This window comes from Microtus pennsylvanicus, chromosome 1 (assembly GCF_037038515.1).
Source record: "Microtus pennsylvanicus isolate mMicPen1 chromosome 1, mMicPen1.hap1, whole genome shotgun sequence".
Lineage (NCBI taxonomy): Eukaryota > Metazoa > Chordata > Mammalia > Rodentia > Cricetidae > Microtus > Microtus pennsylvanicus.
The window spans coordinates 39,555,386-39,582,197 of NC_134579.1; the positions used below are offsets into that span (position 1 = coordinate 39,555,386).

The following is a 26,812-nucleotide window of genomic DNA, read 5'->3' on the forward strand; positions in this document are numbered from 1 at the left end:
TAAATATTATACTATTTGGAATATTCCATTAATGGTTTTATTGCTCATAGTATTTTGATATAAGAAAGTAAACTATTCATAAAATATCATTTTAAAATAAGAAATGGTAATTTTATGTCAGATTCTCTCATTCAGTACTCCCTTATAAAACTTTTTTCTTTCTTTTTTATATTTATTTATTTATTTATTTTGAGGCAGGACTTCACTCTGTAGCCTAGGCTAACTCACCATTGTTAGGTATAATCTTAAGAGGAGCCTCTCTGCTGACACAAATAATTCCAGCCAGACCAAATTAAACTGAATCAATAAATGCAGTGCTCCTGGATGTCCAGGAGAGCATGGCTGGGAGAGGAAACGGGGAACCACGTGAAACCTGAGACCAGTGTTCTTTTCTCAGCCAAGGCCTAAACAGCCTGCGAGAGTGGTTCTGGCCCTCCCTGGGGAGGGGTCAGGGCTTGGCGGGCTTCCTGGAGGTGGAGTCTGGACCACGGCATCTCCTAGGGGAAGGGGCTTAGGATGGATGCCAGGGACTGGGGTGACACCTCCAATCATCCCAGAGTCCTTAGATATAGGGTGTCAGGGGGCTGGGGTTTCACTTTTGACCAAACAACCATGTAGTCTAGGCTAGCCTCATATCCATAGCATCTTTCTGCCTCAGCCTTCCAGTGCTAAGACTGCTTCTGTAAGCCACCATTTCATGTTCAAAATTTCATTCTAAACATGCAGAAGAAACAACTGAGTCACCATAATTATTAAAAAGATTCAGAGAGCTAGATTTGCTTATTATAAATCCAATTCATGATCTGTTAGACGTAGTAATAGAAACTACAGGCATCCTAGCCTCATGTGGAAGCTAACAATAACACTCAGATGACCACTAGTTCTGGTGAGAGACCTCCCCTTCAGAGGAAAGGCTGCTGGTACTCTGGATGCTATCTGTTGGAGTGTGTGTGGTGTCAGAGGGCAGCCTCAAGTGTCATTCCTCAGGAGCTTTCCACCTTGTTTGTGACATTTAGGTAGACAGGTTGGCGCTGAGATTGCACGCAATCCCACCACTCTGAGCTGTTTCCGTGTGTCCTGGAGACTGAGCTCTGGTCCTCACGCCTGCACAACGAGCACTTTACCAGTGTGTTTACCAGTTTATCAGCTCCCTCCCAGCCCCTGGGAACTAACTTTCCTTGGTAAAACATGTATGCACCACTTTTGATGTTCTATGGTGATGCACGCCTTTAATCCCAACCCTCAGAGACAGAGGCAGGTGATCTCTGAGTCTGAAACCAACCTGGCCAACAGAGTGAGCTCCAGGACAGCCAGGGCTACACAGAGAAGCCCTGTCTTGAAAAGCAAACAAACAAACAAAAAGAACTAAGTAAACCTAAAACCACAGAGGCACATCTTTGTTATGTAGCTTAGTTTGAATCAGTCAGAGTAGAGAAACCTTCATCTCCATTCCTAGACACCTGCCTTTGTTTAGCTGAGAGGTCCGTGGCACCCAGGCTGCTGTGGGACAGGCCAGCCAGAGCCCTGCAGGGTGGAAGGAAGGACCACTAAGTGGTGTTAAGTGGAAATGCAGTAAATTATAGCGAGCTTTCTGTCTTCCCGTTTTAATGTAAAAATGCAAAAGTGGCTTTGAAGAAAATCAAGCAAACTATCTAATTGCTGTCTCATTCAGGTGGCATGCTGGCTCCTCGATCCAGATTCTAAGGAGCCGACTCTTCATAGCATAGTGACCAGTTTTCTCCCCCAGGAGCTCCCGCTCCTAGAAGGAATAGAGACTGGCCAAGGAATTCAGAGCCTGGGGCTAAATGTGAACACGGAACATTCTGGGCGGTACAGAGCATCTGTGGAATCCATTCTCATCTTCAACTGCATGAATCAACTCAACTCTTTGTTGCAGAAGGAAAAGCTTCACGGTAAAAGCAGCAGGGTTCATGGCATTTTATGTTACAGCCTGGGATAATAGATACATATCATTAGCCACGTTTTGGTCACAGGTGGATAAATTACACATTTTATGCAAATCCTCTGTGTTACCTACTGAGGAAGCCAGCAAACCTGGGGTTTTGTTTGTTTCCTTTCCCCTGTGAAAAGCCAGATAGTAAATACTTTTGACTTGGAGATTTCATGGTGTTTGTCACAAGTCCTCAGTCTGACGCTGGTCACTAGAGGAGCCATGGACGTGTCAAATGCTGTGTCAAATGTCTTCCGATAATTTACTTGCAAAGCATGCACTCGGTGCTCATTCCTCTTAACTTGCTGGCCCCTGGCCTTCTCATGATTAGAATTGGTGGCGCCATATTGAGTTGGTGACGATTATATATTTGAGTTTTATCAGATGATTCTATTCCTATAACAGATCTTTCATATGATTTAAAATGGAACCATTTTCTTTTTAGAGCTATTAATGGTTTCTTTAGCAAAGGAAAGTCATGTGGTTCTCCTTTTCTTTCATGGTGCCATGGATTTGTTGAGAAGTCTGCTGGTCCAGGATAGACTTGGTGATTTGAGAGTATAACAACTGGTAAATAATGAAGTCGGTGAAGGATCAAAGTTGTCTTCATCATGAGGATCTTTGACTGATCCATAGATAGCCAGAAAGAGCAGAGCAATGTGCTGAATATGTATGGTTTGAGTTGGGGCTGCCTCACTTACTAGACAGGAGCCTACACCAAGCTTCATGTCTGGTTCTTAGGAAGTTGCTCTAAAGATCAATGAGGCATAGTACATACTTATTATTATTACACTTGTTGCTATGGTTATTTTGCCTCTGCTACAAAACCTCTTATTCTCCCAGCACTATAGGGCAGGATTATAGAGACTAAGTCCACACTGACTTGTATGTTCATAGAGGATGTTCTTCTGGGGTGATATCCGTTAGCAGCTCCTGTGTAGACAGGAGCTTTTTCATTTTAACACCAGCCTCTTTAAGCCAGTGTATGCTGGTCAAGGAGAGGAAGACTGGCCGCCGTGCCCTGACAGTGCTCCTGCATTGTGCTCAGTGATGGTGGATCATAGCTCCTGTGCCCATGGCACAGGAAGTGACCAGAGAGTCTGTCATTTTTACTGACATCTCAAGATCATGCTAGGATCTTGATCTGTAATTTTTAGGTATTTATTAACTATTTGAATTATGAACAAGGCATGGAGGCACTTGCTCTGATCCCAAACACTTGCAAGTCTGAAGTAGGAGGGTTTGGATTTTGAGGCCAGGCTGAAGTAATGAGCTACATGGTGAGTTTGAGTCTATCCTGAGCTAAATAGTGAGATCTTGTCTCAAAAAATTCAGGGATCGGGTGGACTCATGCCAAAAGCAAGCGTGTGGTAGGAAGATGTGAGAGAAGATGCGGAGCAGTTAGGGCACTGTGAAGAAAGGCAGAACTGGGGATGAGGAATAGCCTGACGTGAGAAGCCTGCACTGCCACTTGAGTCCATGGTGATGTCCGGGCCTTCACTGCTGCCCAGGGACTTGCTAGGTCCATGATCCTACTGCAACCCAGTGGCCTGTGTTACCTCCTAAGGCTGTGCAGCTGTCTGTGGTCTGTACTGCAGCCCAAAGCCATGTTGGCATTCGAGGGCCTTGCTGAGGCTCTGTCCCTCACTGGCCACTGCAGGGTGGTGCAGGCAGTGCTGGTAAAGTGGGCGTGGAGACCTGGAGCTCCCCTCTCCTGGCCAGCGGGAAAGTTGGCCCTGGTGGCCCTGATGGGCTGAACAGTTCAGCTATCACCCAGATCCAAGCTTTGAAGGGTCCACCCCAACATCTTCAGCACCTGTAAGATGCTAGAGTGCGTGAAGGGGCGGGTGCTGAGCATCCATAGCCACAGACTCTCCATGACTCAAGGTGACAGCAGGTATCTGAGGGTCGCTACGAAGGTCCAGTATTGATGGTGTAGCAGAGGACTTGCACTAGACTAATGACTCATTGCAATGAGCGTGTGCAAGTAAAACTGGGCACACCGCAGCTTCTAGTGCCAGCAAGATGCGGGAAAGACGGAGGAGTGGAGCGGTACCTACACAGAAGGCTGTGGTTGATAGAGGAGCAGGTCATTGCCCAGAGGGATCAGAGAAATGGTTTTGTTTGTTTGTTTGGTTGTTTTTTTTCTTACTTTTAAAATTTTTTGGGGGTGAGGAGGTTATAAGAGTGGAAGGTGGATATGGAAGGACTTGGAAATGAGTGGGATTGGGGTACATGACGTGAAATTCCTGAAGATTCAATTAAAAATTATGTTTAAAAAATCCAAGGATTGTGGTCCAGTGGTGGCGTGCTTTCCTTGCATCTGCTCCAGAATTTATCGGCAATTCTTAGGACTATTCTAGACGTAGAAGCAATTTATTATCTATGAGAAAACAAAAAATCCAAGAAGACTCTAAATTCATTTTTTTTACTTTGATCATTTAAATGTACCCTAAAAGTGCCTTATTCCTATGTAGTTTAAAAAGTAGGTGGTAGGGAGTGTCACATGTGTTTTATACAATGTTAAGGCGTTCCCAGTTATGGGACCTATGGAATTGAAGGACCTTGAGAAAAGGGAGGATTTGGGAGGCAATGTGGGAAGCTATTAAAGTTTGTTTATAAATAATTGATTATTTTGGGGCTAGAGATGGCTCTGAGGTTAAGAGTGTTTGCTACTCTTGCAGAAGACCTGAGTTCAATTCCCAGCCCCACATCAGGTGACTCATGAACCTGTAACTCCAGCTCTAGGGAGTTTTCTTCTGGTCTCCGGACACTTTGCAGTCACCCGCACATACCTGCAGGTACCCACACACAGACACTGCAGTCACCTGCACATACCTGCAGGTACCCACACACAGACACACAGACACTGCAGTCACCCGCACATACCTGCAGGTACCCACACACAGACACTGCAGTCACCCACACATACCTGCAGGTACCCACACACAGATACTTCAGTCACCCGCACATACCTGCAGATACCCACACACAGATACTTCAGTCACCCACACATACCTGCAGGTACCCACACACAGACACTGCAGTCACCCGCACATACCTGCAGGTACCCACACACAGACAGACACACAGACACTGCAGTCATCTTCACATGCCTGCAGATACCCACACACAGACACACAGACACTGCAGTCACCCACACATACGTGCAGGTACCCACACACAGACACACAGACACTGCAGTCACCCACACATGCCTGCAGATACCCACACACGGACACACAGACACTGCAGTCATCTGTACATGCCTGCAGATACCCACACACAGACACACATATTATTAAAAATAAATAAAAGTAAAATCTGAAAAATACAGTTATTTCAAATATGCTTGTGTAGTTTAGTGACCTGCAGACTCCCTTCTCCTCTTACCCTCCTGCCTCTTGGATAGGTCTATTCTGAAAGCTGGCCTTTCCCCCTGGAGAGCTGCTTTATATTAGGTAGGGATAATTATTGGTAAGGGACCATGTCTTTACTTAAGGTGTCTTGTTCTCATGTGCAGCCGTTATATCCTTTCTGAATGTTTTGAACAGAGCATGTTTTCTGAGTCTTAGAAGAAATGTCTCTTTTAGTCCAGACTACTCACAAGATTGCCAGCTTTTCTACTCTTGCAGATGGGGATAGCATCCTGTGCTTAAATGACCCATCCTTTGTCACCTTCCAATGGTCTGGCGACCTGTTCTGGAGATGGGGTCTGAATGACAGCTTGGATAACTGCTGTGGATTGTCTGAACCAGTTCTGGGTGGTTTCAGCAATGCCGATGGACCAGTTGCTTAGGTGATGGTTTTACTGTGCATGTTTTCGTTTTCCCTTTCAGATATTTTCCGTACAGTGGAGATGCCCTCTCAGTACTGCCTGGCCTTGCTGGAACTGAATGGAATTGGCTTTAGTACTGCGGAATGCGAAAGTCAGAAGCATATCATGCAAGCCAAGCTGGATGCCATTGAGACTCAGGCCTATCAGCTAGCTGGCCACAGCTTCTCCTTCACAAGTGCAGATGACATCGCACAGGTAATGTCGTGCACCGAGAAAACTGGAGGAACTTCTGGAGTTAAAGTGACATGTGTCACAGTACACTGCTAAATCCCAGCACTTAGTAAAATAAAACAGGTGGAATGCATGGGGGATAGTGTTGTCGCCAGGGGACCAGTTGTCAATGTATTCAGAGGTGACGTGGTAAAGGAGGCGTCAGTGTCCTTGCAGGTCTGCGGGATTGGAGGAGGCACTTTCCAATCGCCATCGCTCTGTAGTTGAGGTGGCGGTCCACGAGCAACGGTGTAGCTGTGTCTTCATGGCACTAGTTCCCGCATCAGCCGGGATTCACCCCTTCTCTGCGCCAGCACCTTTTGTCAGGAAGGGAAATTGGGGATTGTTCTGAGATGCAAATTTTTATAACTTTAATGAAACATTGACCAAGTCACTCCTGTTTTATTGTTCCAGGTTGGTAGTCTTTCTGTTTTCTCCTCTCACCATATTCTTTCCCTGTCAAGGATAGCTGGAGTTGGCCTTGGGTGGGGTTGTTTATACACTGGAGAGCACCAATTGTTCTGTCTCTGTATGCAGTTCAGTAATGTAAAATTTACTCGAGGTCACAGGCTGCAGAGCCTGACTTCTGGGTTTGAATTCTGCCTCCTCCATTCATTAGCCAGCTGCACGACCTTGGACTGGAGCAGTTAATACATCAACTCCTTATGTCTCTGTTTCTTCATCAGTGAAACGGGAGTTGTGACTTAAAATGCCTCATAAGGTTGTGGCAATGATAAATGTAAAATGTATACTTAGCGACTGTCACATAGATGGTAAATGATCAATAAATATTATAAATCCTAATAATGAAATGGCCCATTAATCTAGAGAGTTTTGTATTTTAAAGAACATGAGAAGCTGTTTTTCTGAAGTCTGTATTTTATCTGTAGTGGGTTCAGTAGTGTGCTCTCAGGGCTTTCTTTGTGAAAAGTAGGGTGTGTGTGTGTGTGTGTGTGTGTGTGTGTGTGTGTTTCTGAATTTCTGAATTTTGTAGCCCAGAAGCCTTCAATTGTATACACACAGTAAGTAGACTATGTACAAAATTACACAGAACACTTACAAAAAATAGAACTTATAGGTTTCAACACAAGTGGGGTGAAGCAAATGTGAGTTTGTGCCTCAGGACCAAAGCAGGTGAACCATCTAGGTCATATGGGGTCCCTACCCGTGTGAGCTTGGTTTCTTGAGTGGGATTTTACCAACCACTCACTAGACTAAACTTCAGGTGAGAGTAGGCTTTTGATGCTATTGGCTGCTGCCTAGTCTTGGTTTTAAAACGAGGTAGGCAATTTATATGTGAAAATTCACAGTTAATTCTGAAAGTTTCACCCAAGAGAGAAATTTAAGATAAAGAACTAAGATAATGTAGCTCTTTGTGTTGTCGTAACTGATTCTTCGTCTCTTCTAGGACTCTTTGTGAACGCTGACAGTGTTCCACATTTCCTCTTCACTAATCAGATTTCTTCTCCTATCCTGTCATTCATAATCCTCTATGTCTTGATAAAATATAGGCCGGTATAACTTAAGAAAAAATTTTAGTATGACTCTGTTCCATTCAGTTAGAATTTAACCAGATGTTCTTTAGTTTTCCTTGCTGGATGTGCCAATCATAATTGTATGCATGCATGCGTTCGTATTTGTATAACACAGAGTTTGAGGCTATGTAGTTGCTGACCTGTATTGTAAGTCTCAATGCTGTCATTGATGACAGTGTCCAGGATGCCAGCCACTGCCACTGTTATGACTGGGGAGCACAGGGTTAGCATTCTCTCTGCTCCTCAGCCCTGGTGGGACAAGCATTTCTTGTACTTACATAAATTGTTTCCATTTTGGGAATTATTACTGGGGAGAAAAGTTCAAGATTCATTAAAAGCTATTCAAGTTATGTAAGCAAATGAGTAAATACAGTAACTCAGCTTCTGAATTGCCTAACTTTAAGCCCCTCTAATTTGAGTTAGTGAGGGTTTGGCTACATGGGGTCCTTGCCTGAGTAGCCTTCATTTATTGCCACATTGGATTAACCATTTCTCCTAGCTTTTGTGTCTAGGGATTTCTGTGGCCCCGTGATCAGGTGACTTTGCTGATTATCATTGTGGTAGTTAAATACAGTAGTTGTCTTTAGGAGCACTCACAGTCATCAGAGCAACCCAAGCCTCAGTCAGTAGCTCAGCCGTCAGTGCTTAGCGCGGGCATGCATGCCTGTGCTCTTGTAAAAGTCTCCTGATAGCTTCCATCTCAGGACGGACAGCACGCCTGAGAGGCCTGGTCATTGCTGTTGTTTACTAAAAGTGATTGCCCAAAGAAATATCCTTTCAATCCCCATGGTAAACTGTAAAGTTTATAGTCTTAAAATACTTTTTAAAGGTAGTTTCTGAGTGACAATACTTATAATTTGATTCTTGACTGAGAAAATACTAATTTTGCAGGTTCTATTTTTGGAACTGAAGCTACCACCAAATGGAGAGATGAAAATGCAAAGCAGCAAAAAAACTTTGGGTTCTACCAGAAGAGGGACTGAGAGTACCCACAAGCTGAGACTGGGAAGGCGGCTCAGCACTAGCAAGGTACTTTGGGGTACTCATGGGGCAGAGTCAAAACTTTTAGCTTTTGATGCCATGAAACAGTGCTGATGGCATCAAGAGCTACATAGCCCACATTAGCTTACCCAGGTTCAAGCCAGCAGACTGCTGGTGTTCAGAGTCCTGTAATGTCTGTGGAGGCAGCGCTGCATGGGGTGTGGCCGCCTGAGCTCACACCTGCAGACGCTGTTTACTGCTGCCCAGTGTGCTTGGGATTTCGTATTCTATATGAACACAAAAAGTGTTACAGAAAAAATACACTTTCCATGGATTTCTTTTAAGACTCTTAATCTGTCATTTTCAAAGGAATTTTGCTAGTAATTATCTGTGAACCTTGCACTAATTGAAGAGGAGGAAAGAAGTGCTTGGCTTCCTGACTTCCCACTGGGAAAATGGGGCTAGAAAAATATAGCCACATAGTTGTGGAGCTTCCGTGGATTTTTGAGCCTGACATCAGTAAGAGCAATTCATGTGCCCTGGAAAGTGTTCACAGCTCTGTTTCCTAGACAACTCTTTGTTAGTCTGGCTGGCCCTTTTGGTGCCTTAGTTTCTAAGGGCCATGGCTTAGAAACATCTGCTTTTAAATAAATACCTCCTGATTTTCTGGATATGGAAACCCCAAATTAGGGCAAGAATGAAGACTACTAGGATGTCTCTAAGCACTGCAGGTGGAGGAGGAAAAGTACAAAGAAAAGAGGTGATGTAACTCTTGGGGAGGTGGATGCTCCATGAAAACTGACATTCCATTGATTTTGTCTTTTAAAGGTAGCTATAAATTGGTAGTGTTAAGTATTTCCATGTTGCTGTCTTGTAAACTGTGCTTACAGATTTACATTTTAGTGACTTCTGAAATTGTCTAGACAATGATTCAGAGTTGTTGATGTAGGATTTATCAGACTGAATTTTGAGATGTCTTTATTTATGCTAGAGACATTCCAATTTGTCATTGAATTTGGTAAAATTCCAGCTTTAACCTTGTTATATTTCTTTCCAGGAAGTGTTAAATAAATTAAAGGCCTTGCATCCTTTACCAGGCCTGATACTGGAATGGAGAAGAATCAGTAATGCTATTACCAAAGTGGTCTTCCCTCTGCAGCGGGAAAAACGCCTGAACCCTTTTCTCAGAATGGAAAGAATCTACCCTGTATCACAGTCACACACAGCTACCGGTGAGAGATACGAGATACGAAAAGACCTTTATATGTAATATTTGTGATGGCCCAGGGACCCAAGTCCATCCCTTGTGAGGCTCCACTGCACTAAGAGAGCCCAGACTGTCATTGTCCCCGCACCCCCCCAACCACCCAAACCTAGCTAGACACCACCTGAACACTAGGAAGACCAAGGGAGAGCATTTGTCTGGCTTGTGCCCTCCCCAGCTACCAGGCAGCTTCGCTCCTTAGTGTGTCTGCTGCCTGTCGTCATGCTTCTGTGGTTTCCTTTTGTGGACTCAGCTTCCTGTCACACGGCATTGATTTTTAGAAGTAGCTTAATGAAGAACATGATATCGCAGCTGATTACTTTCAGAGTGACCTTGTGCTCGTCTTATCACTGCTGATTACAGGAATATGTAGAAAAACTAAATATAAACCAAGTTTAGCATTATCAAGCATGCTTTTGAAAATCTTTCTATTACATTATTAGTGTGTGTGTGTGCACACATGCATTAAGCATGTATGTGTTTTATGTCACATCTGTGGGAGTCAGTTGTCTCCTACTGTGTGGGTTCTGGAGTTTACCCTGGGTTGTCAGGTGCTCCTACGCACTGAACCATCCTGCTAGCCCGCCAGCTGGATTTAAGAAAGATCGTGAGCCGGGTGGTGGTGGCGCACGCCTTTAATCCCAGCACTCGGGAGGCAGAGGCAGGCGGATCTCTGTGAGTTCGAGGCCAGCCTGGTCTAGAAGAGCTAGTTCCAGGACAGGAACCAAAAAATTACAGAGGAACCCTGTCTCGAAAATCCAAAAAAAAAAAAAAAAAAAAAGAACATGAGTCGATTGGTTGATTATCAGGTTTATTTTTCTAATTTTTTTCTTCTTGTTTTTAGGACGGATAACCTTTATAGAACCTAATATCCAGAATGTGCCAAGAGATTTTGAGATTAAGATGCCAACAGTAGTAAGGGAAAGCCCACCCTCTCAAGCTCCAGGCAAAAGCCTGCTTCCAGTGGCCAGGTAGACGTTATTTCTGTATGGATATTATCCCTTTCTGAGCACAATGGCTCTGAAGGACCCCGTCATATAAAACAGTGCAATGCATTCAAGTTTATATTCTGGACCTGCTATTTGGTCTAGACGGTATCTATTTGAAATTCTATGGTGAAGCTGGTCAACGGTAAAGGGTGGTAGACCTGCTTCAAGGTACTAGCACTGTGTGCTTTAAGTCAAATATGGAAGTAGAGAGGCTAGTTGTGCCAGCACCACCCTGTCCCCATGTGTACTTGATAAGATAGTTTGTTTACCTTGGGTCTGGTTAGAGACTTGGGGAGTTAAAAGGGACATGGGGATGGATTGTCTCAGGCAGTTGAGGAAGGCGATTACAGAAGTGCCTGCATGTCCTACTGAGCGTTTGCTCAGAGGCATCTAATATCTTTCTTTAAAGTGGGCTTCAGGGTAGGCCACGTTAGGCTTCTTAGGTGGAAATCAGACCTTCTGTGCATCTGAGATTCGTCATGTTTCAGCCGATGATTTCATTTGTACCGCAGACGACAAAGTAAGAAGTTTTATGGCCCACACCCTGGGAATGGGGCACTGACGGAAGAGAAGGCCTCAGATAGAGGGGTGCCATTTTCAGTGAGCATGCGCCATGCCTTTGTGCCGTTCCCAGGTAAGGTGGCTATATGGTTGTTTTAAAGGCACTGGGAAGCCTGAATTATGAGTAGGATTCAGAAGTGTGCATTATGGCCTCCATCTTTCCTGTGCTAAATGCTGCCCCGCCCCAGTACCGCTGTGGTGCTCAGCAGCTGCTGAGTACTGTTTGGAAACCTTGCAAAATGTTCCATGGTTAGGGAATTCACTGCCCCGCTTTCCTCCGTTGTCCTGGAAGAGCAGAGTTCTGGGCCCCTGTTTATGACTTGTTGGCCCCTGTGTGTCTTGCTTTCTATTCACGTCTGCTTGCTTTCTGTTGCTGAGTGACTGCCAAGACAGCTTCAGCCTTAAGTCATACACCTGTTTGTCTTCAGAACACCTGGAGATTGTAACCGAGCCCCGTAATTACCCCATGATCGCTGGGCCCATCTTCTCTTTATCTTGCCAGTGTGTGGCACTGGTAAGTGAGGTGTTTTAAGTTCTGTCTGAACTTCCCTTCCATGATGAACTCCGGTCTGGTGAGCTAACTCTCCTGACAGTATAAACCATCAGCATGAGAAGTTCAGTCTAACCCAGGGAAGCAATGAGCATTCCTCAGGCCCAACTGTTTCTTTCCTAGGTGTAGAGGAAAGAGCATGCTGGATTGAAATGCTGTGCTGCGCAACAGGAATTGGTGTGGAGCATGCTCAGACTCTGATGTTTCCTAGTAGCCATTGTAGTTTCCCAAGTTCCAGTATTTGAAAGTTCTCTCCAAATCCCACAGAGCACAGAGGCCTTTGTTTAAAGTAAATGTGTGGGTGCTGGGCGGTGGTGGTGCATGCCTTTAATCACTTGGGAAGCAGAGGCAGGGGGATCTCTGAGTCTGAGGCCAGCCTGGTCTATAGAGCGAGTTCTAGGACAGGCGCCAAAGCTATTGATAAACCCTGTCTTGAAACAACAACAACAAACAAAAGGTAAACGTGTGGTGCATCAGGAGCTTGGTGAGCACAGAGGCGCAGGAGGCTCCCATCAGAGGCTCGCCAGGGCTCTGGTCATACGGAGACACCTGTCTCTGGAGGAATCCAAGCACAGGTCTCCGGGTGCTTGGTATTTGTTTAGAGTTCATAAAATTTACACTTGAAAAGTAGACCCACGTGCTGAAATTGTTTCAGACATACTTTTTTAACTCCTTTAAATGAATTGAGTACTAAAAATGCCTTAAAAAAATTCCTTCATCTCCTTTTTTGAAGGGTAACGTATTTGTAACCCGATTTAGCTGTGAGGGGCCTGTGGATGTCCTGGTGTAGACTCAGCTCTGGCATCAGTTTTTTCAGATGGGAGGGAGTAGCCCATCCCGCAGGGTTTCTGGAGGTGCTCACATTCAAAACTTCCCAGTCGCTGACCTCATTCCCTCCCTTCTCAGTGACCACTCGCTCTTCAGTACCTGCTCCTTGCTTCTAAAGCAGTCACTGCACAAAGTAGCTGCTGTGTATTTGTGAGGATTCCTTTTGCAAATATGCGTAGCTTTTGCTAGGTAATCTTTTGACTTTCATCTAAGAATTATCGTTCTGTATATACTTCTGTGTTTGGGCTTTTCAGCTATCATTTTCATATTAAAGACTTGTGCTTGTCAATAGAGAAGTGGGGGTAGATGGATGTGGTAGTGCACACCTTTTGTCCCAACGGAGGCAGACAGATCTGTGAGTTCTAGGACAACCACAGTTACACAGTGAGCCCTGTCTCAAAATAAAGAAATGGAAATAGAAAGCAGCTTAACCTGTGTGTGCTCAGTTTGCACCATAATCTATGTCTGTTTGCTGAGTCACAGACCACAAACAGCTTCATTCTGCTGCCGTGTGGGCAGAAAGCTGCCCTTTGCTTCCCTCGGATAGCACCCTAGTGCCGCCTGCACACCTGCTTGAGTGTGTTGTGCAAGCTTCTGGGTGCTGCCATTTTAAGTGAGGAAAATTGATTTCTTGCTGTAGGTTTCATTTCCATTCCTCTTATTATGAGTGAAATTCTGCATTCTTACTATATTTGAGGTTCTGTGTCTTGATTCTTTTAGTGAACTTATAAGGTCTGTTATTGATTTATAGCTACACTTTTTATAATATGGCCACTTGTCCTTGGTGCTAGCAGTCAAAATATCTTCCGTACTTTGATCATACTTTTGCCTTGCACATCTAATCAAGTTATCTGTAATCCACAAGACACTTGTCTTACTCCATTAGGAACTTCATTTTTTTTTTTATAAATAACTTCGTTGTTGAATCAAAGCACACTTAACATACACTTACTAAACATCAATTTGTCTGTTATTTATTCAACAGTCATTTCTTCAGGGTATATTCTATGATATGATTTCTGTAAAACAGAGGGAAACTTAAGTCTCTCATCCCTAAGGAGTGGGAGAAGCATGAGAGAACTGTTTTAGACCGAGCTAGGTGGTTTGGGAACACCAAGGAAGACACCCCATTGTCAAGATTCAGATATCAGGGGTGACTTGATATATACTGCATACAAATGAAAGCCTGAAAACATGATGATGCACAGAAACGAACTGTTTCTTACTTGAAGTATGGCTTTAACTTTGGAACATGTGATCATAAACTAATAAAACTGCATTTCTGTCATGCTAAACTGTGCCTAGGGAGCTGTGCTAGCGTTTAAAATAGATGTGCTTTTCAGGTGGTTTAATTTTGGCTGCCGATTACTCTCAGCTTGAACTGAGGATCCTGGCTCACCTATCACGTGACTGTCGCCTCATTCAAGTCTTAAACACTGGAGCTGATGTTTTCAAGAGCATTGCTGCAGAGTGGAAGATGATCGAGCCTGACTCTGTTGGGGAGGAGCTGAGGCAACAAGCAAAGCAGGTGACTCTAGTGGGCATGCTTCCTCCAGTGAAAAGGATTAATTGCTCATGGCGTTTTAAGTTAGCCATTAGTTTCAGTTGAGGAATGATTTCTGTCTGGATCTTTCAAGTCACCTTCATAGGAATCTAGTTTGTCTTGTGGTGTTCATTGTAGGTTTTGCCTCCTAGACAGAATAGAACAAACCAGATAAACTAAGCCTTTGGGGCACTCAGTGTCAAGAAAGCCCTGTGTATTTAAGTCTATAGTGTGGCTAGTCATGGTGCCTGGCACTTAGTAGGTGTTTACCTGCAAGTGGCAGGTGTGGTGGAGGAAGTCATTATACACGAGGAAGAATAAGTTTGTCTGTGTGTATACATAATCTCTCATCAGTAAATGTCTTGACAGAAAGTTCCATATTCTCATTTTTATGTTTTCTTATAGCATCTAGCAAAAGTGCATTATATCAAAGGTAGTTTAATGCTTGTGAAAGTAGAATTGGATTGTCAGAGCCTGAAGCTGTTCAGCTGCTGTTCTTGCACTTTGCAGGGTCACTGTCAGTCACAGAGGAGTCAAAGCCCATGTTCACATTCCCTGGCTAGATTAGTACTAACACCTCCTAACCACACACCCCGAGGGACATCAGACGCCATCTTCCAGCGACCTGTGGTCGGTTCACTGTCTTCCTGAACTCGGCTGGCATGCGGGTGTGTGATGCTTCCTCTCACCAGTGCAGGGCACACCAACACCTGCTCCCACTGTTTGAAGAGCTAGCTCTGCTCTTCCTCTCCATTAGCAAGGATCAAAGCCTACTAAACAGGTGAAGTGTTTCTGTAATTCAGCCCCATAGCCAGCTCTTGAGATAAGCCTTATTTATATCCCTGTTTGATGGATGGAGCAGGGAACAGACACAACATTAGAGATTTGTTTACACTCAGTTTAAGTGGTAGAGTCAAGAGAAGTACGGACCGCCAGAATCCAGGGTGATGGCTGTCTCTCCAGCAGCGCTTGCCTCATTCAATAGTGAACCTGCTAGAACAATGCATGTTCTGCCTCGACGTGCACTGGGTGATCCAATCCCCACCTCTTGCTGAGATCAGACAGCGCTAAGTGGTACAAGCTGGTGCAGACAAGCAGAGCGGGCCAGGAATCTCTCAAAACAGCGTTAGAAGCCAAAAGGAAGAATAAATGGAGGTTTAAAGTGAGAAAGCTCTTGGCCAGGTGTGATGGCACATACTCTCACGCCCCAGGACAGAGCAGACATGATGGTGGTCAGTCTGGTCTGCATAGCAAGTCAGGCCAGCCAGAACTACATAGTGAGATCCTATCTCAAAACAACCCCCCCCCCCCAAAAAAAAACACCTCACAAAATATTTAAGAAAGGAGGATAGGTTCCTTAAGTGTCACATTAAAAGCTTTTAGAATTCTGATCAGCATTTAATGCAATTTTTCTTTTAAAATTTTATTTACCATTCATATGGAGCTTGCTTTGTGTCAGTTTCCTAAATACCCACAAGTCATGATCCAAACACTACCATCTTTAGTTTTGGATGAGAACATTTGGCTACAAAGAGGTCAGGTGACTTACTGTTAACTAGGTAGCTCATTCCCATCCACCACTTCCAAGATTGACCCAGAAGGTTTATATTTAACCTCAGTGAATTTTGCACTTTATGAGATGTGAGACTGTAGGCAACTGTGAGTTGTAGGTGTTTCTTTTCCAGTGAAGTTTCTCCTATTATCAAATTATTTGTGCTTATCCATGGGCAAGGAGAGGTATATTTGTAAAACTTGCTTCGAAGACTTCTAGGCACTTCCTCAGCAGACACTCCTGAGACACGCTAAGGAATGGTGGTGGACAAAGAACAAACAGAAAGCAATCTTCCTAGTTTGAACTGCTTCCTTCCCCCATTCAAATTTGCTTGTATCTTCACACTCACACATGCGCACAAAGTAATGCTCAGAGGCAAAACAAATGCTTGCTGAGTACCCATTTCTGTGGGTCCAGAACTGATCTAATGGTGTCTGTGCTCACTATGAAGTAAAGAGTTCACCAGGTATCAGTCCTAGTGAACATGTGTGTTTACACTTTGTGTAGTTATGTGTAACTAACTGAGTGTGATGCCTCCTTTCAGATTTGCTATGGAATCATATATGGGATGGGAGCTAAATCCTTAGGAGAACAGATGGGCATTCAAGAAAATGATGCAGCTTGCTACATTGAATCTTTCAAGTCCAGATATACAGGTAAGACGTCTAAACTAAGGCTCTTGTAGCTACTCACCACATTAATTAACTTAATATTACAGAAATTTACTAAAATCTCTGTTAATCAGAAGTTTTGGTCAGGAATTATTGAGGGCAAATAGAATGCATTATTATCATTATTGCATTATTCATTAAGATCAGCCTGTTTCAAGAAAGGAGAGTTAGATGTACTGTCAGCCATGCTTGCTGTCGTGCTGTATACTGTGCCTTCCCCAAAATATGGACACTGACTTAATTTGGGTTTAGTTAGCTTTAGATTGATAGTAAAATACTAATGAACTCTGAGTAACTGTTATAGAGCAGTTTGGGTACCTTAAATTCTCTCTCTTATTTTTTTGAGACAGGGTTTTTCTATAGTTTTGGAGCTTGTCCTGGAACTAGCTCTTGTACACCAGGCTGGCCTCGAACTAACGGAGATTCGTCTGCCTCTGCCTCCCAAGTGCTGGGATTAAATGCATGCGCTACCTCTGCCTGGCTATTTATTTCTAGACAAATGGATGTAGTCATGTTCTGTACTTCACTAAGATACAGAAGATCAGGAGGTGAGGGAGAGGGACTGGAAGGAGAGGAGGGAGGGAAAACTGCAGTTGGGATGTAATATATGAGAGGAGGAAGAGAGAGAGGAAAAAAAGAGAGAGAGAGGAAGGAGGAGGAAGGAAGGAAGGAAGGAAGGAAGGAAGGAAGGAAGGAAGGAAGGAAGGAAGAAAAGAAAAAAGAAAAGAAAAGGGGGTCAATCAGTGGCTCCTGACAAAGCAAAGCTTGTGCTGATGAGGGCTCTATATTGTGGTAGGGTACAATTCTTTATTCTGTCAATTATGTTTTAAATAAATGATGATTGGCCAGTAGCCAGACAGGAAGTAGAGGTGGGGAAATGAGAACAGGAGTATTCTGGGAAGAAGGAAGCTCCCTCGGGAGTCTTACCCAGACCACCGAAGAAGCAGGATGTGATCTGCTCTGCTCAAAAAGGTACTGAGCCATGTGGCTAACATAGGTAAGAATAATGGGTTAATATAAGCTACAAGAGCTAATAAGAAGCCTGAGCTAATGGGCCAGTCAGTTTATAATCTTAAGGAGACCTCTGTGTGATTTTCTTTGGGACTTGCCGGCTGCAGGAACTGGGCAGGACAGAAACCCCAACAGACAGCCTGCTCCTCCTGTTACAGAAAACATTGCTTTGTTTTTCTCTCTGCAAGACTGAAGTCATGCTGCTCAAAAAGCCACTGACCATGTATCAGAAGCCCTGTTGGAGAAAGGCAGAGGCAGAAATGGAAGGCTATGGAGTGATGAAAGGGTCTTTCATGGACAACTCGAACCTTGGCCGTTCTCTGAACCTAAGCCTCACTTTTTACACTCAGTGAACCTAGGAATCTTGGTCCTAGAGACTTCTGTTGAAAGTCATGGTTGCTCTACTTTGTAGATAACTCATCATGTTTGAAACAGTCATGGGCCTTGTAGAAATAGTGTTGAATGAGAGACCGACTCATGTTCTCACAGAGCTCAAGTTCCTTCCAACATGCTCGGCAGAGAGCAGCCATTAGGAAGGGGAATGTATTTATTTCTCACCTTCTCAGATCTTCCAGTGCAGTGTCCACTCTAGTTTGTGGATCGATCCCTGTCCTTGATGTAGAGGGGAGAGGAAAGGCATCTGGAAGTAGTATTGATCCTCTGATGGGCCCACAAGGGAGAGTGAAGTAATCCTCAGTGGATCTGGTCACCAGTTTGGTAGTTTGTGCTCAATAGCACCTACTGTTGGGTTAAGATACTTACTGTAGGCACCTTTTTAAATTTTTTTATTTTACTACCCCTTGTGTCTGGATTTTTATTTTTCCCCCTCAAATTTTAGTGAAAGTCGCTTTGATACTTGCAAAGATAGAAGGCTTTGTTCTAAGTAAGTAAAAGGATTAGACTCACAGCATGTCTTCAGAGGGGATCCACTGAGGTGTTTCAGATGCCGTCTGTGTCTGGGTTTAGGGCTGTGCATTTCTCGATGACCGTGAACCCCTAAACTTGGAGTTGAAATTTAGAAGCAGGAGTAAGATATAAAGAAGGAGAGAGGGGAAGAGACTAGGAACCCCACTTCCAGGATCGCATGGACAGGACACCTGAAGTAAGGCCCTTCACAGGTGAGAAGGTAGATGGGCACAGAAGATCCAGCAGTGGCAGTCTGTGACAGATAGAGCACTGGCTGCGATGAAGTCAGAACAAGAACAGGATGCATGGTGGGTTTGTTGTGTTGAAACAAGCAATGACACAGAGGGTGGACGGTGGTTGTAATTGTTTCTGTATTTTCTTTGCAGGGATTAATCATTTCATGAGGGACACAGTGAAGAACTGTAGAAGAGATGGATTTGTTCAGACCATTTTGGGAAGACGTAGATATTTGCCAGGAATCAAAGACAACAATCCTTATCATAAAGCCCACGTATGTTGAAATTTCTCTGAGTTTTGACATGTATTTTTCAGCAGAGTTGGCCATCAGTTTTCAAAAGGGCTTCTGGAGTGACGGCACAGTTTAGTGTAAACATCTGCCCACTCAGACTTCAGCATACTAACTACTAGCCGTGGTGACAAGTGATAAAAAACACCTTTCCCCAATGCTGGGGTTGAACATTCAGGCATCAGTCAGGCCAGGCAAAAGCTCGCTAATACTGAATTACATTCCCGTCTTCATTCCTGTTGGTTCTCCTTCCCTCCCTCAGCTTTGAGAGAGAGAGAGAGAGAGAGAGAGAGAGAGAGAGAGAGAGAGAGAGAGAGAGAGAGAGAGAGAGAGTTGGCTTTCTATTGCACCCCACTAGTTTACCAGGCCTCTTCTACTAGTTTGTTCCTGGTCCCAGATATGATTCCCCAAGCCCCTAAAGCCTATTATATCTTGTCAGCTTTCCACACCTTCTGGCTGCTGCTTATGGAATTTTTTGATTACTCGAAGAGAAAGAGTGTCTTCCAATGCCAGGCTATTTTTAACCTTGGTTTCTCCCTTTTAAAAAATTGCCTAGATTAGGTTGGTCTGTGGGTATGGCTATAGAGAGTGTCTTATTGTTAATTGATGTAGAAAGACCAAGACCATTGAGAGTGTCACCATTCCCTAGGCAGAGGGGTCCTGAACTATATAAGACAGGAGGAAGCTGGGTGAAAGCAAACAAAGTCCATACATGTATTCCCCCTCTGGTCTTGACTGTGTTTTGCCTTCCTACCTTGTCTCACCCTCAGTGATAAACAGAAGCCTGGTATCAGCCACGGAAACTCATTCTTTAAGTTGCCTTTAGTCAAGAAAACAAACTCCTATGTGTAATGAGTGAGAAAGGCAGCCTACTGCACAGAGATGGCTGGTTTCACAGAGGCAGAGTGGTGACCCTCTGAAACCCAGTCATTCTTTAGAGTTCACAATAGCTTTACTGCAAACGGAGACCGCTTGTTCATTTCCTGGCCTGCCAGACCCAAATAATCAAACAGAAACTCTATTAATTACAACACTGTTTGGCCTATTAGCTCAGGCTTCTCACTAACTCTTATATCTTAAATTAACCCATTTTTATTAATCTGTGTGTGACCACAGGGCTGTGACCCACTGGTAAGGTTCCAGCATCCTCTCCTTTGACAGCTACATGGTGTCTCTTTAACTCTGACTACTGTCTCTATATATCTCTGTTCGGATTTCCCACTTGGCTTTATTCTGCCCTGCCATAAGCAGAAACAGATTCTTTATTAACCAATGGTAATAAAACATATTCATAACATACAGAGGGAATGTACTTTTATCAACATGTCACTTTATCAACAGTTAATCTCTTGAGCAGATGTTGAATATACTTTAGAGCTTGGGTATAGCATCTTCAGAGGAACACTCAGCTCCACTGACATTGACTGCCTTCCTTAAAGAGACTCTTGCCATTTCACAAGCCGTTAGGGGCACCAGAACTAGTATTTGTGAGCAAGTTGCCCCTGGATATTAAACCAAGATCCCTCCTCTCTTGTTCTACAGTTGACCGGTAGCAATTATTTCAGGGAAAGTATAATTTAATACTTGGGGCCTACTCAGGCCTTCTGGCTAGAATTTGTGGGGGATGAGGGAGCCATTGGTCTGGAAAATGTCCAACGTATGTTACAAAGAATATTCTTATGTCTATTTAGAATCAAGAGTATTTTTAGGAATAAATCTTTAGAGTGAAGTTTGTAAAGAGCCTCAAGGCTCTAGCTCTTCTAGAATAAATGGCAGCATTCTAAGCGCAGCAGAGCTGGGGGACCCTAACTGAGCATTGAAGATTTTTAAACCAAAACAATCCAACCTGATGCTCAGTCTAGTCTCATGTGGAAGGCTCAGAAGGGTGGGCTAAGGATTGCTATTTTAGGATGAGACTTCCCTGTTGGTGTCCTGGGTCACACCTCAGTCTAGAATTCTGGCTGTAGACATGACCACTGATTTGTGAGTACTGAGGCCCAATGTGAGGCCATGTTGACTCATCCTTAAGCACCTGTTTTTTATAGGCTGAACGTCAGGCCATCAACACTACAGTCCAAGGATCAGCTGCTGATATTGTCAAAACAGCCACAGTTAACATTCAGAAGCAATTAGAGACCTTCTATTCAGCCTTCAAATCCCATGGTCATCGGGAAAGCATGCTCCAGAATGGCCGAACAGGTTTGTCTGCCAACTAGGCACTTGCCAGATCTAACATGGTGAAAATATTTGCACCCAAAAGGGAGGTATGGGGAGGGCGTATTTTATATTTTACTTCTAGGAATCCTCAAATATTTTGGTGCCAGATGCCTTTATACTCTTGGAAATTATTAATGATGCCAAGGAGTTGTTATATAGAGAGATCATATATGCTATAGTTACCTCATTGGAAATTAGATTATTTTCAAGCTTGCTTTAACATTTTTTAAACAATAATGTAATTAAAAATAAACCTTTCAAAAGAGGGGCGCTGAAGAGATGGTTCAGAGGTTAAGAGTGCACACTGCTCTTGCAGAGGACTTCAGTTCGCAGCACCCACATCAGAAGGCTCACAATGGCATGTAACTCCAGCTGCAGGGGAATCAACACCTCTGACCTCCTCAGACGCCTGCATTCACACACACATACCCAAAAGTCAGTCTTGAAAACAATAAGCATACCATGTTTTAACACATAAGTAACAAGTTTTTATGAAAGTATGTCTTTTTTGGATCAGAGGAAAATCAGTCATGGGGTACTCTATTTTGCATTTCTATTAGTCTCTTTAATGCCTGACTTGTAAAAAGATGGATTCCTGCTTCTGTACCACTTTGAGGTGTTTTTTTTTTTCTTTGATTGTTTTTGGTTTTTCGAGACAGGGTTTCTCTGTGTAACAACATTGGTTGTCCCTGAACTCACTTTGTAGACCAGGCTGGCCTTGAACTCAGATATCCATCTGTCTCTGCCTCCTGAGTGTTGGGATTAAAGACATGTGTCACTACCACCTGGCTTTTTGTATCACATGTCCTGTGTCCCTGGACAGCCCTCTATGAAGTCTACAATGATAAACTCCAAGTCTTAGGATGCTCATGTATTTCCCATGACGTGGGGATTTGTGCCCTATCCCAAGACCGCTGTTTGCCTTGCTGCTGATTTATGAGAGATAACCAAAAAGGCAAACCCAGCAAAAGCAGCTAGGGTGCTGTAGGAAGTCAGTCTGACTGCACATGCAGGAGTCACAGTTAGGACCTTGATGACGTTCCTGTTTGTGACCCCAGTGCTCTCTGAGGTGACCTTACCACATAGTCTTTTTGCTAATGCTGTCCTCTTTGCTTCTGTCGTTGCTGTTGTTGTTTTCAAGGTCCTTTCAGGTTCTGTGCCTTGTTTCCTGGAGAAAGCTTTGCTTTCCCCATGTCTGTTACATGTCCATGCTTTCACTTCTACCTCGTGTCAGTGCGAGTGAGACGTCAGTCCATGGCCACAGCCTTGGTTTTAGTTTCTTTGGAGAAAGCTGAGATTTAGGGCACTCAGGGCAAGGGTAAGCTGCTGGCCCTGGGCAGAAAAAATTAATAGCAACAGTTCAGGATGGAATTTGCTGCTTCTAGAAGAGCTTTGTATAGTTTACAGAAACTATGTAGAGATTTAGAAGTAGATGTTTGTAACCTATGGGTTGAATGTAAACTCCTCTAGCAACACTGCATCCCCTGAATAAACAGCTGTGTGACTCGCAGGAGAGCCGTGCCAGCAGGACTCACAGCTGCACCTGTGTGCCTGGGGTTGTCCCTGAAGATGGTGTCATGCTGAGTGCTAGGAGCTATAAATCATGAGATTAAGGGACAGTGATTCCCAACAAGGCAGAAGACACAGAGGACAAGAAACTCACTTGCTGCACTCTGGGTCAGAAGCCTGGAGCCAGGGGAAATGGTGAGAGCAGAATTATGATCAGAACGGAGAAAAATGAGAGCATCTGGACCAGTGCTTCTCAGTTCCCCAATGCTGTGACCCAAACCATAAAATGTTCCTTTGTAACTTTATTTTGCTACCGTATGAATTGTAATGTGAATATCTGATATGAAAGATTTCTGATATGTGGCCCCTGTGGCAGAATCATTTGACCCCAGAGGGGTCATGACCCACAGGTTGAGAACCACAGATCAGAGAATCACAGGTTGAGATTCAAAGATAGTCCCTGTGGTTAGTGGGCACCATGGAGCAGGTAAATTTCAGCCAGGCTGGCACACAGACAGCTTTGGCACCCTGTTTGAAGCAGCTGTAGGCTTAGCTGTCTTGGTTCTCAAGCTGCCTCTGAGCAAACTCAGGCTACAGACCATCGGTGCACTTACAGGACTTTATGGCAGAAGTGCAGATGTTAGCGGAAGGGGAAACTTCTTGCTGGGCATGAAGGATAAGTAGGAAATGTCTATGCCAGGAAGGAAGGACTGCTGTGACGCGGGAGCACACGGGAGATGCCGTTGCTCTGAGGGAGCCAGTCTGCCGTCGGCCCTGCTGGTTAGGGAAAGGAGTTGAGCCTAGGACAGGGCTTCTTCACCACTTTACTAGACACTGACCTGCAAGTTGGCTGGAAATCCAGATCCTTGCTATTAAATGGACACACTCTAACCTGCAATTCATGGTACTAACAAATGTACCAAGTTCCCGTGTGGACCTAGGTTTGCAAATGTCCAGAGAGCACAGTTCGTCAGGAAAACACAGGTTCTGTGCGACATATCTAACCACATCAAGGCACCAGGAAAGCCCTTTTGAAATATAGCCTCCTAAGAATTGACTCTGCTGGATGAAGGTTCTATGATGACATTTAAGATAGTCATCAGTCTGGAGGGGAAGAAGTGGGAACTGGGATTGGTATGTAAAATGAGAAAAGATAGTTTTTTTAAAAAAAAAATAAGTGAATTTTAAAAAATCTTAGCAATAGAAGTAATGAACAAAATTGTGTGGAAAAACATTTTTTAAAAAGGGAATTGACTCTGAAGCTAGGCAGTGGTGGTGCATGCACTTTATCTCAGCACTGTGAAGACAGAGACAGGAAGATTCTATGTGAGATCAAGGCCAGCCTGGTCTACAGATTGAGTTCTAGGACAGGCTCCAAAGCTACAGAGAAACCCTGTCTCAAAAACAAAGAATTGACTCTGTTGCCTGGAGTAGTGCTCGGGCCCTATGCCACCTGGTGCTGCCACGCATCGGGTGAAGGAATCCATGGGAAGAGAAGAGGCTGGATACTCAGGAGAAACAGGCTGGAGAAGTCTTCGGATGAGCTCCTGATATTCCGTCTATTTCTTCTTTCTGCATGTTATCGGGGGTTTGAGTTCCCCTGTTGGTAAGGCTAGGGAGCTGCCAGCTTTAGTTCTCCTGACAGTTCCAAGTCCTATGTGTTTCAGTATATTAGTTACAATGTCATGTTTTCAAAATTATTAAGAACAAAGTAGTTTTCTATTTTTCTTGGGGCAGGATTGTTGCCAAAGAGAAAACTTAAAGGGATGTTTTGTCCTATGAGAGGCGGCTTCTTCATCCTTCAACTTCATGACGAGCTTTTATATGAAGTGGCAGAAGAGGATGTTGTTCAGGTATGTTTGCGTACACTGTTCATTCTGTAGGCAGCAGATGGAGGGGTCAGGAGGACTGGTCCTTTGCCATGTGCGGTGTATTTGGACCTGCTGTAGCACAGGCTGGCTGTAAATGTTGAGTCCCTACAGGGAGAAAAGCTAACTATGCTCAGCTGACTGAATGTAAGGGGACCCTGATGCAGAGATGATTGACTGGGAAACAATAGCCAAGAGTCGGGCTTGCTCTGAGGGTTTCCAAGTTCTGAGCTGCTCATGAGAGCAGGGCAGTCTCTATACCTGATTTATTTAAATACCACTGAATGCAGAGCGCCAGTATGGCTTATCCTCAGTGGGTGAACTGGGAAGCATCTGTGGACTGGGCAGCCTTTATTAACCTCTTTTCTTTGTAGGTAGCTCAGATTGTCAAGAATGAAATGGAACATGCTATAAAACTTTCTGTGAAGCTGAAAGTGAAAGTGAAAATAGGTGGCAGTTGGGGACAGCTGGAGGACTTCGATGTCTGATGGTGCAGGTGACCGGGGACAGTTGGGGACAGCTGGAGGACTTCCATGTGTGATGGCGCAGGTGACCGGGTCCAGCTGGGACAGCTGGAGGACTTCCATGTGTGATGGCGCAGGTGACCGGGTCCAGCTGGGACAGCTGGAGGACTTCCATGTGTGATGGCGCAGGTGACCGGGTCCAGCTGGGACAGCTGGAGGACTTCCATGTGTGATGGCGCAGGTGACCGGGTCCAGCTGGGACAGCTGGAGGACTTCCATGTGTGATGGCGCAGGTGACCGGGTCCAGCTGGGACAGCTGGAGGACTTCCATGTGTGATGGTGCAGGTGACCGGGGACAGCTGGGACAGCTGGAGGACTTCCATGTGTGATGGTGCAGGTGACCGGGGACAGCTGGGACAGCTGGAGGACTTCCATGTGTGATGGTGCAGGTGACCGGGGACAGCTGGGACAGCTGGAGGACTTCCATGTGTGATGGTGCAGGTGACCGGGTCCAGTTGGGGACAGCTGGAGGACTTCCATGTGTGATGGTGCAGGTGACCGGGTCCAGTTGGGGACAGCTGGAGGACTTCCATGTGTGATGGCGCAGGTGACCGGGTCCAGCTGGGACAGCTGGAGGACTTCCATGTGTGATGGTGCAGGTGACCGGGGACAGCTGGAGGACTTCCATGTGTGATGGCGCAGGTGACCGGGTCCAGCCTGTGCAGATATAATCACTTACTTAGGAAGCCCAGAGACTGCCCTTGTGCCCACCTCATGAACATCAGCTCTCAAGTCAGGATGCACTTAAATGATCAGTTCTGTAGTCAGTCTCTGTGTGTACCAAGGTCTAGTCCCTGCAGTCTCTTCAGATTTTGTGGGGAGATTTAATAGCTATTCTCACCCTTCGTGTCTATGAATTTGCCTTTCCTAATTTATTGTAGCTCAAAACAGTCTCAGAATATGCTTGAAAATGCACTTAGCACTTTGGGTAGAGTGGTTAAAAGTGGAGCTGCGGCCTCAGGGCATTTTCTTCCTCCAAGGACTCTGCACTGTGATGTAACCTCCAAGAGTCAGGCAGTGGTGGTTCCCATACATTAGAGCTATACAGAGTGTATGACCTTTTTGTCCAATAAAGATTCCTGAAGTAGACTTTAAAATCACAAACAGGTCGAACTCTATAAGATAGATGTGTGAGAGGAGTCTAGAAATGAACTTTCATGAACTGTTGCCACTCGCTCTTTTTCTTGACAGTTCCTACAATGGACATGTTTGGAATACTCTCAAATGAGCCATTCCCCATAAGAATTTTTGTCCTGTCAGGGATATTGGTTGCAGTTGAACCTAACTCTGCCAGGCCAGGAAAATGCCCCTTACCAGCCCTTCTAGGGCCTCTGTCTGTGTTTGAGATGTGGAGAGAATAGTAAGGCTCAAAACATGTATTTGTATACTCCAACTGATAGTTTTTGCTGTTGAAATAAATTTATTAGAACCTTATATCAATATTTTTGTTTTTTAAAATAATCTTTTTGGTCTAAGAGTATCAGAAGTCTTTCTCCTTTATTTAGTTTTCTCATTTAAGAACAGTTTATTATACTGTTTATCATATACATATTATCAGATGATTTTATGTATATGTTAATCATGATGGGAAGAGATACCTGCTTCAGCTGGGCAGTGGTGGCGCACACCTTTAATCCCAGCCCTCGGGAGGTAGAAGCAGGTGGATCTCTGAATTTAAGGCCAGGCTGGTCTAACAAGAGCTAGTTCCTTGACAGGCACCAAAGCTACACTAAGAAACCATGTCTCAACTCCTCCCCCCATTCACCAGAAAAAAGAGA

General features: G+C 44.4%; 1 protein-coding gene across 1 annotated transcript in view; it reads left to right on the forward strand.

The window, feature by feature from the left end:
* The window catches only part of Polq (DNA polymerase theta), a 77,474-nt gene extending 51,020 nt beyond the window's left edge, over positions 1-26,454 (forward strand). Inside the window, exons 19-30 of the mRNA XM_075962340.1 lie at positions 1,673-1,913; positions 5,791-5,984; positions 8,426-8,563; positions 9,573-9,747; positions 10,624-10,750; positions 11,281-11,402; positions 14,051-14,235; positions 16,347-16,458; positions 18,777-18,901; positions 20,962-21,115; positions 24,380-24,495; positions 24,885-26,454. Coding sequence (XP_075818455.1) covers positions 1,673-1,913; positions 5,791-5,984; positions 8,426-8,563; positions 9,573-9,747; positions 10,624-10,750; positions 11,281-11,402; positions 14,051-14,235; positions 16,347-16,458; positions 18,777-18,901; positions 20,962-21,115; positions 24,380-24,495; positions 24,885-24,998 — 1,803 coding nt within the window. The 3' untranslated portion in view covers positions 24,999-26,454. The remainder of the gene's footprint in view (positions 1-1,672; positions 1,914-5,790; positions 5,985-8,425; positions 8,564-9,572; positions 9,748-10,623; positions 10,751-11,280; positions 11,403-14,050; positions 14,236-16,346; positions 16,459-18,776; positions 18,902-20,961; positions 21,116-24,379; positions 24,496-24,884) is intronic.
* The last annotated feature ends 358 nt before the right edge of the window (positions 26,455-26,812 follow it).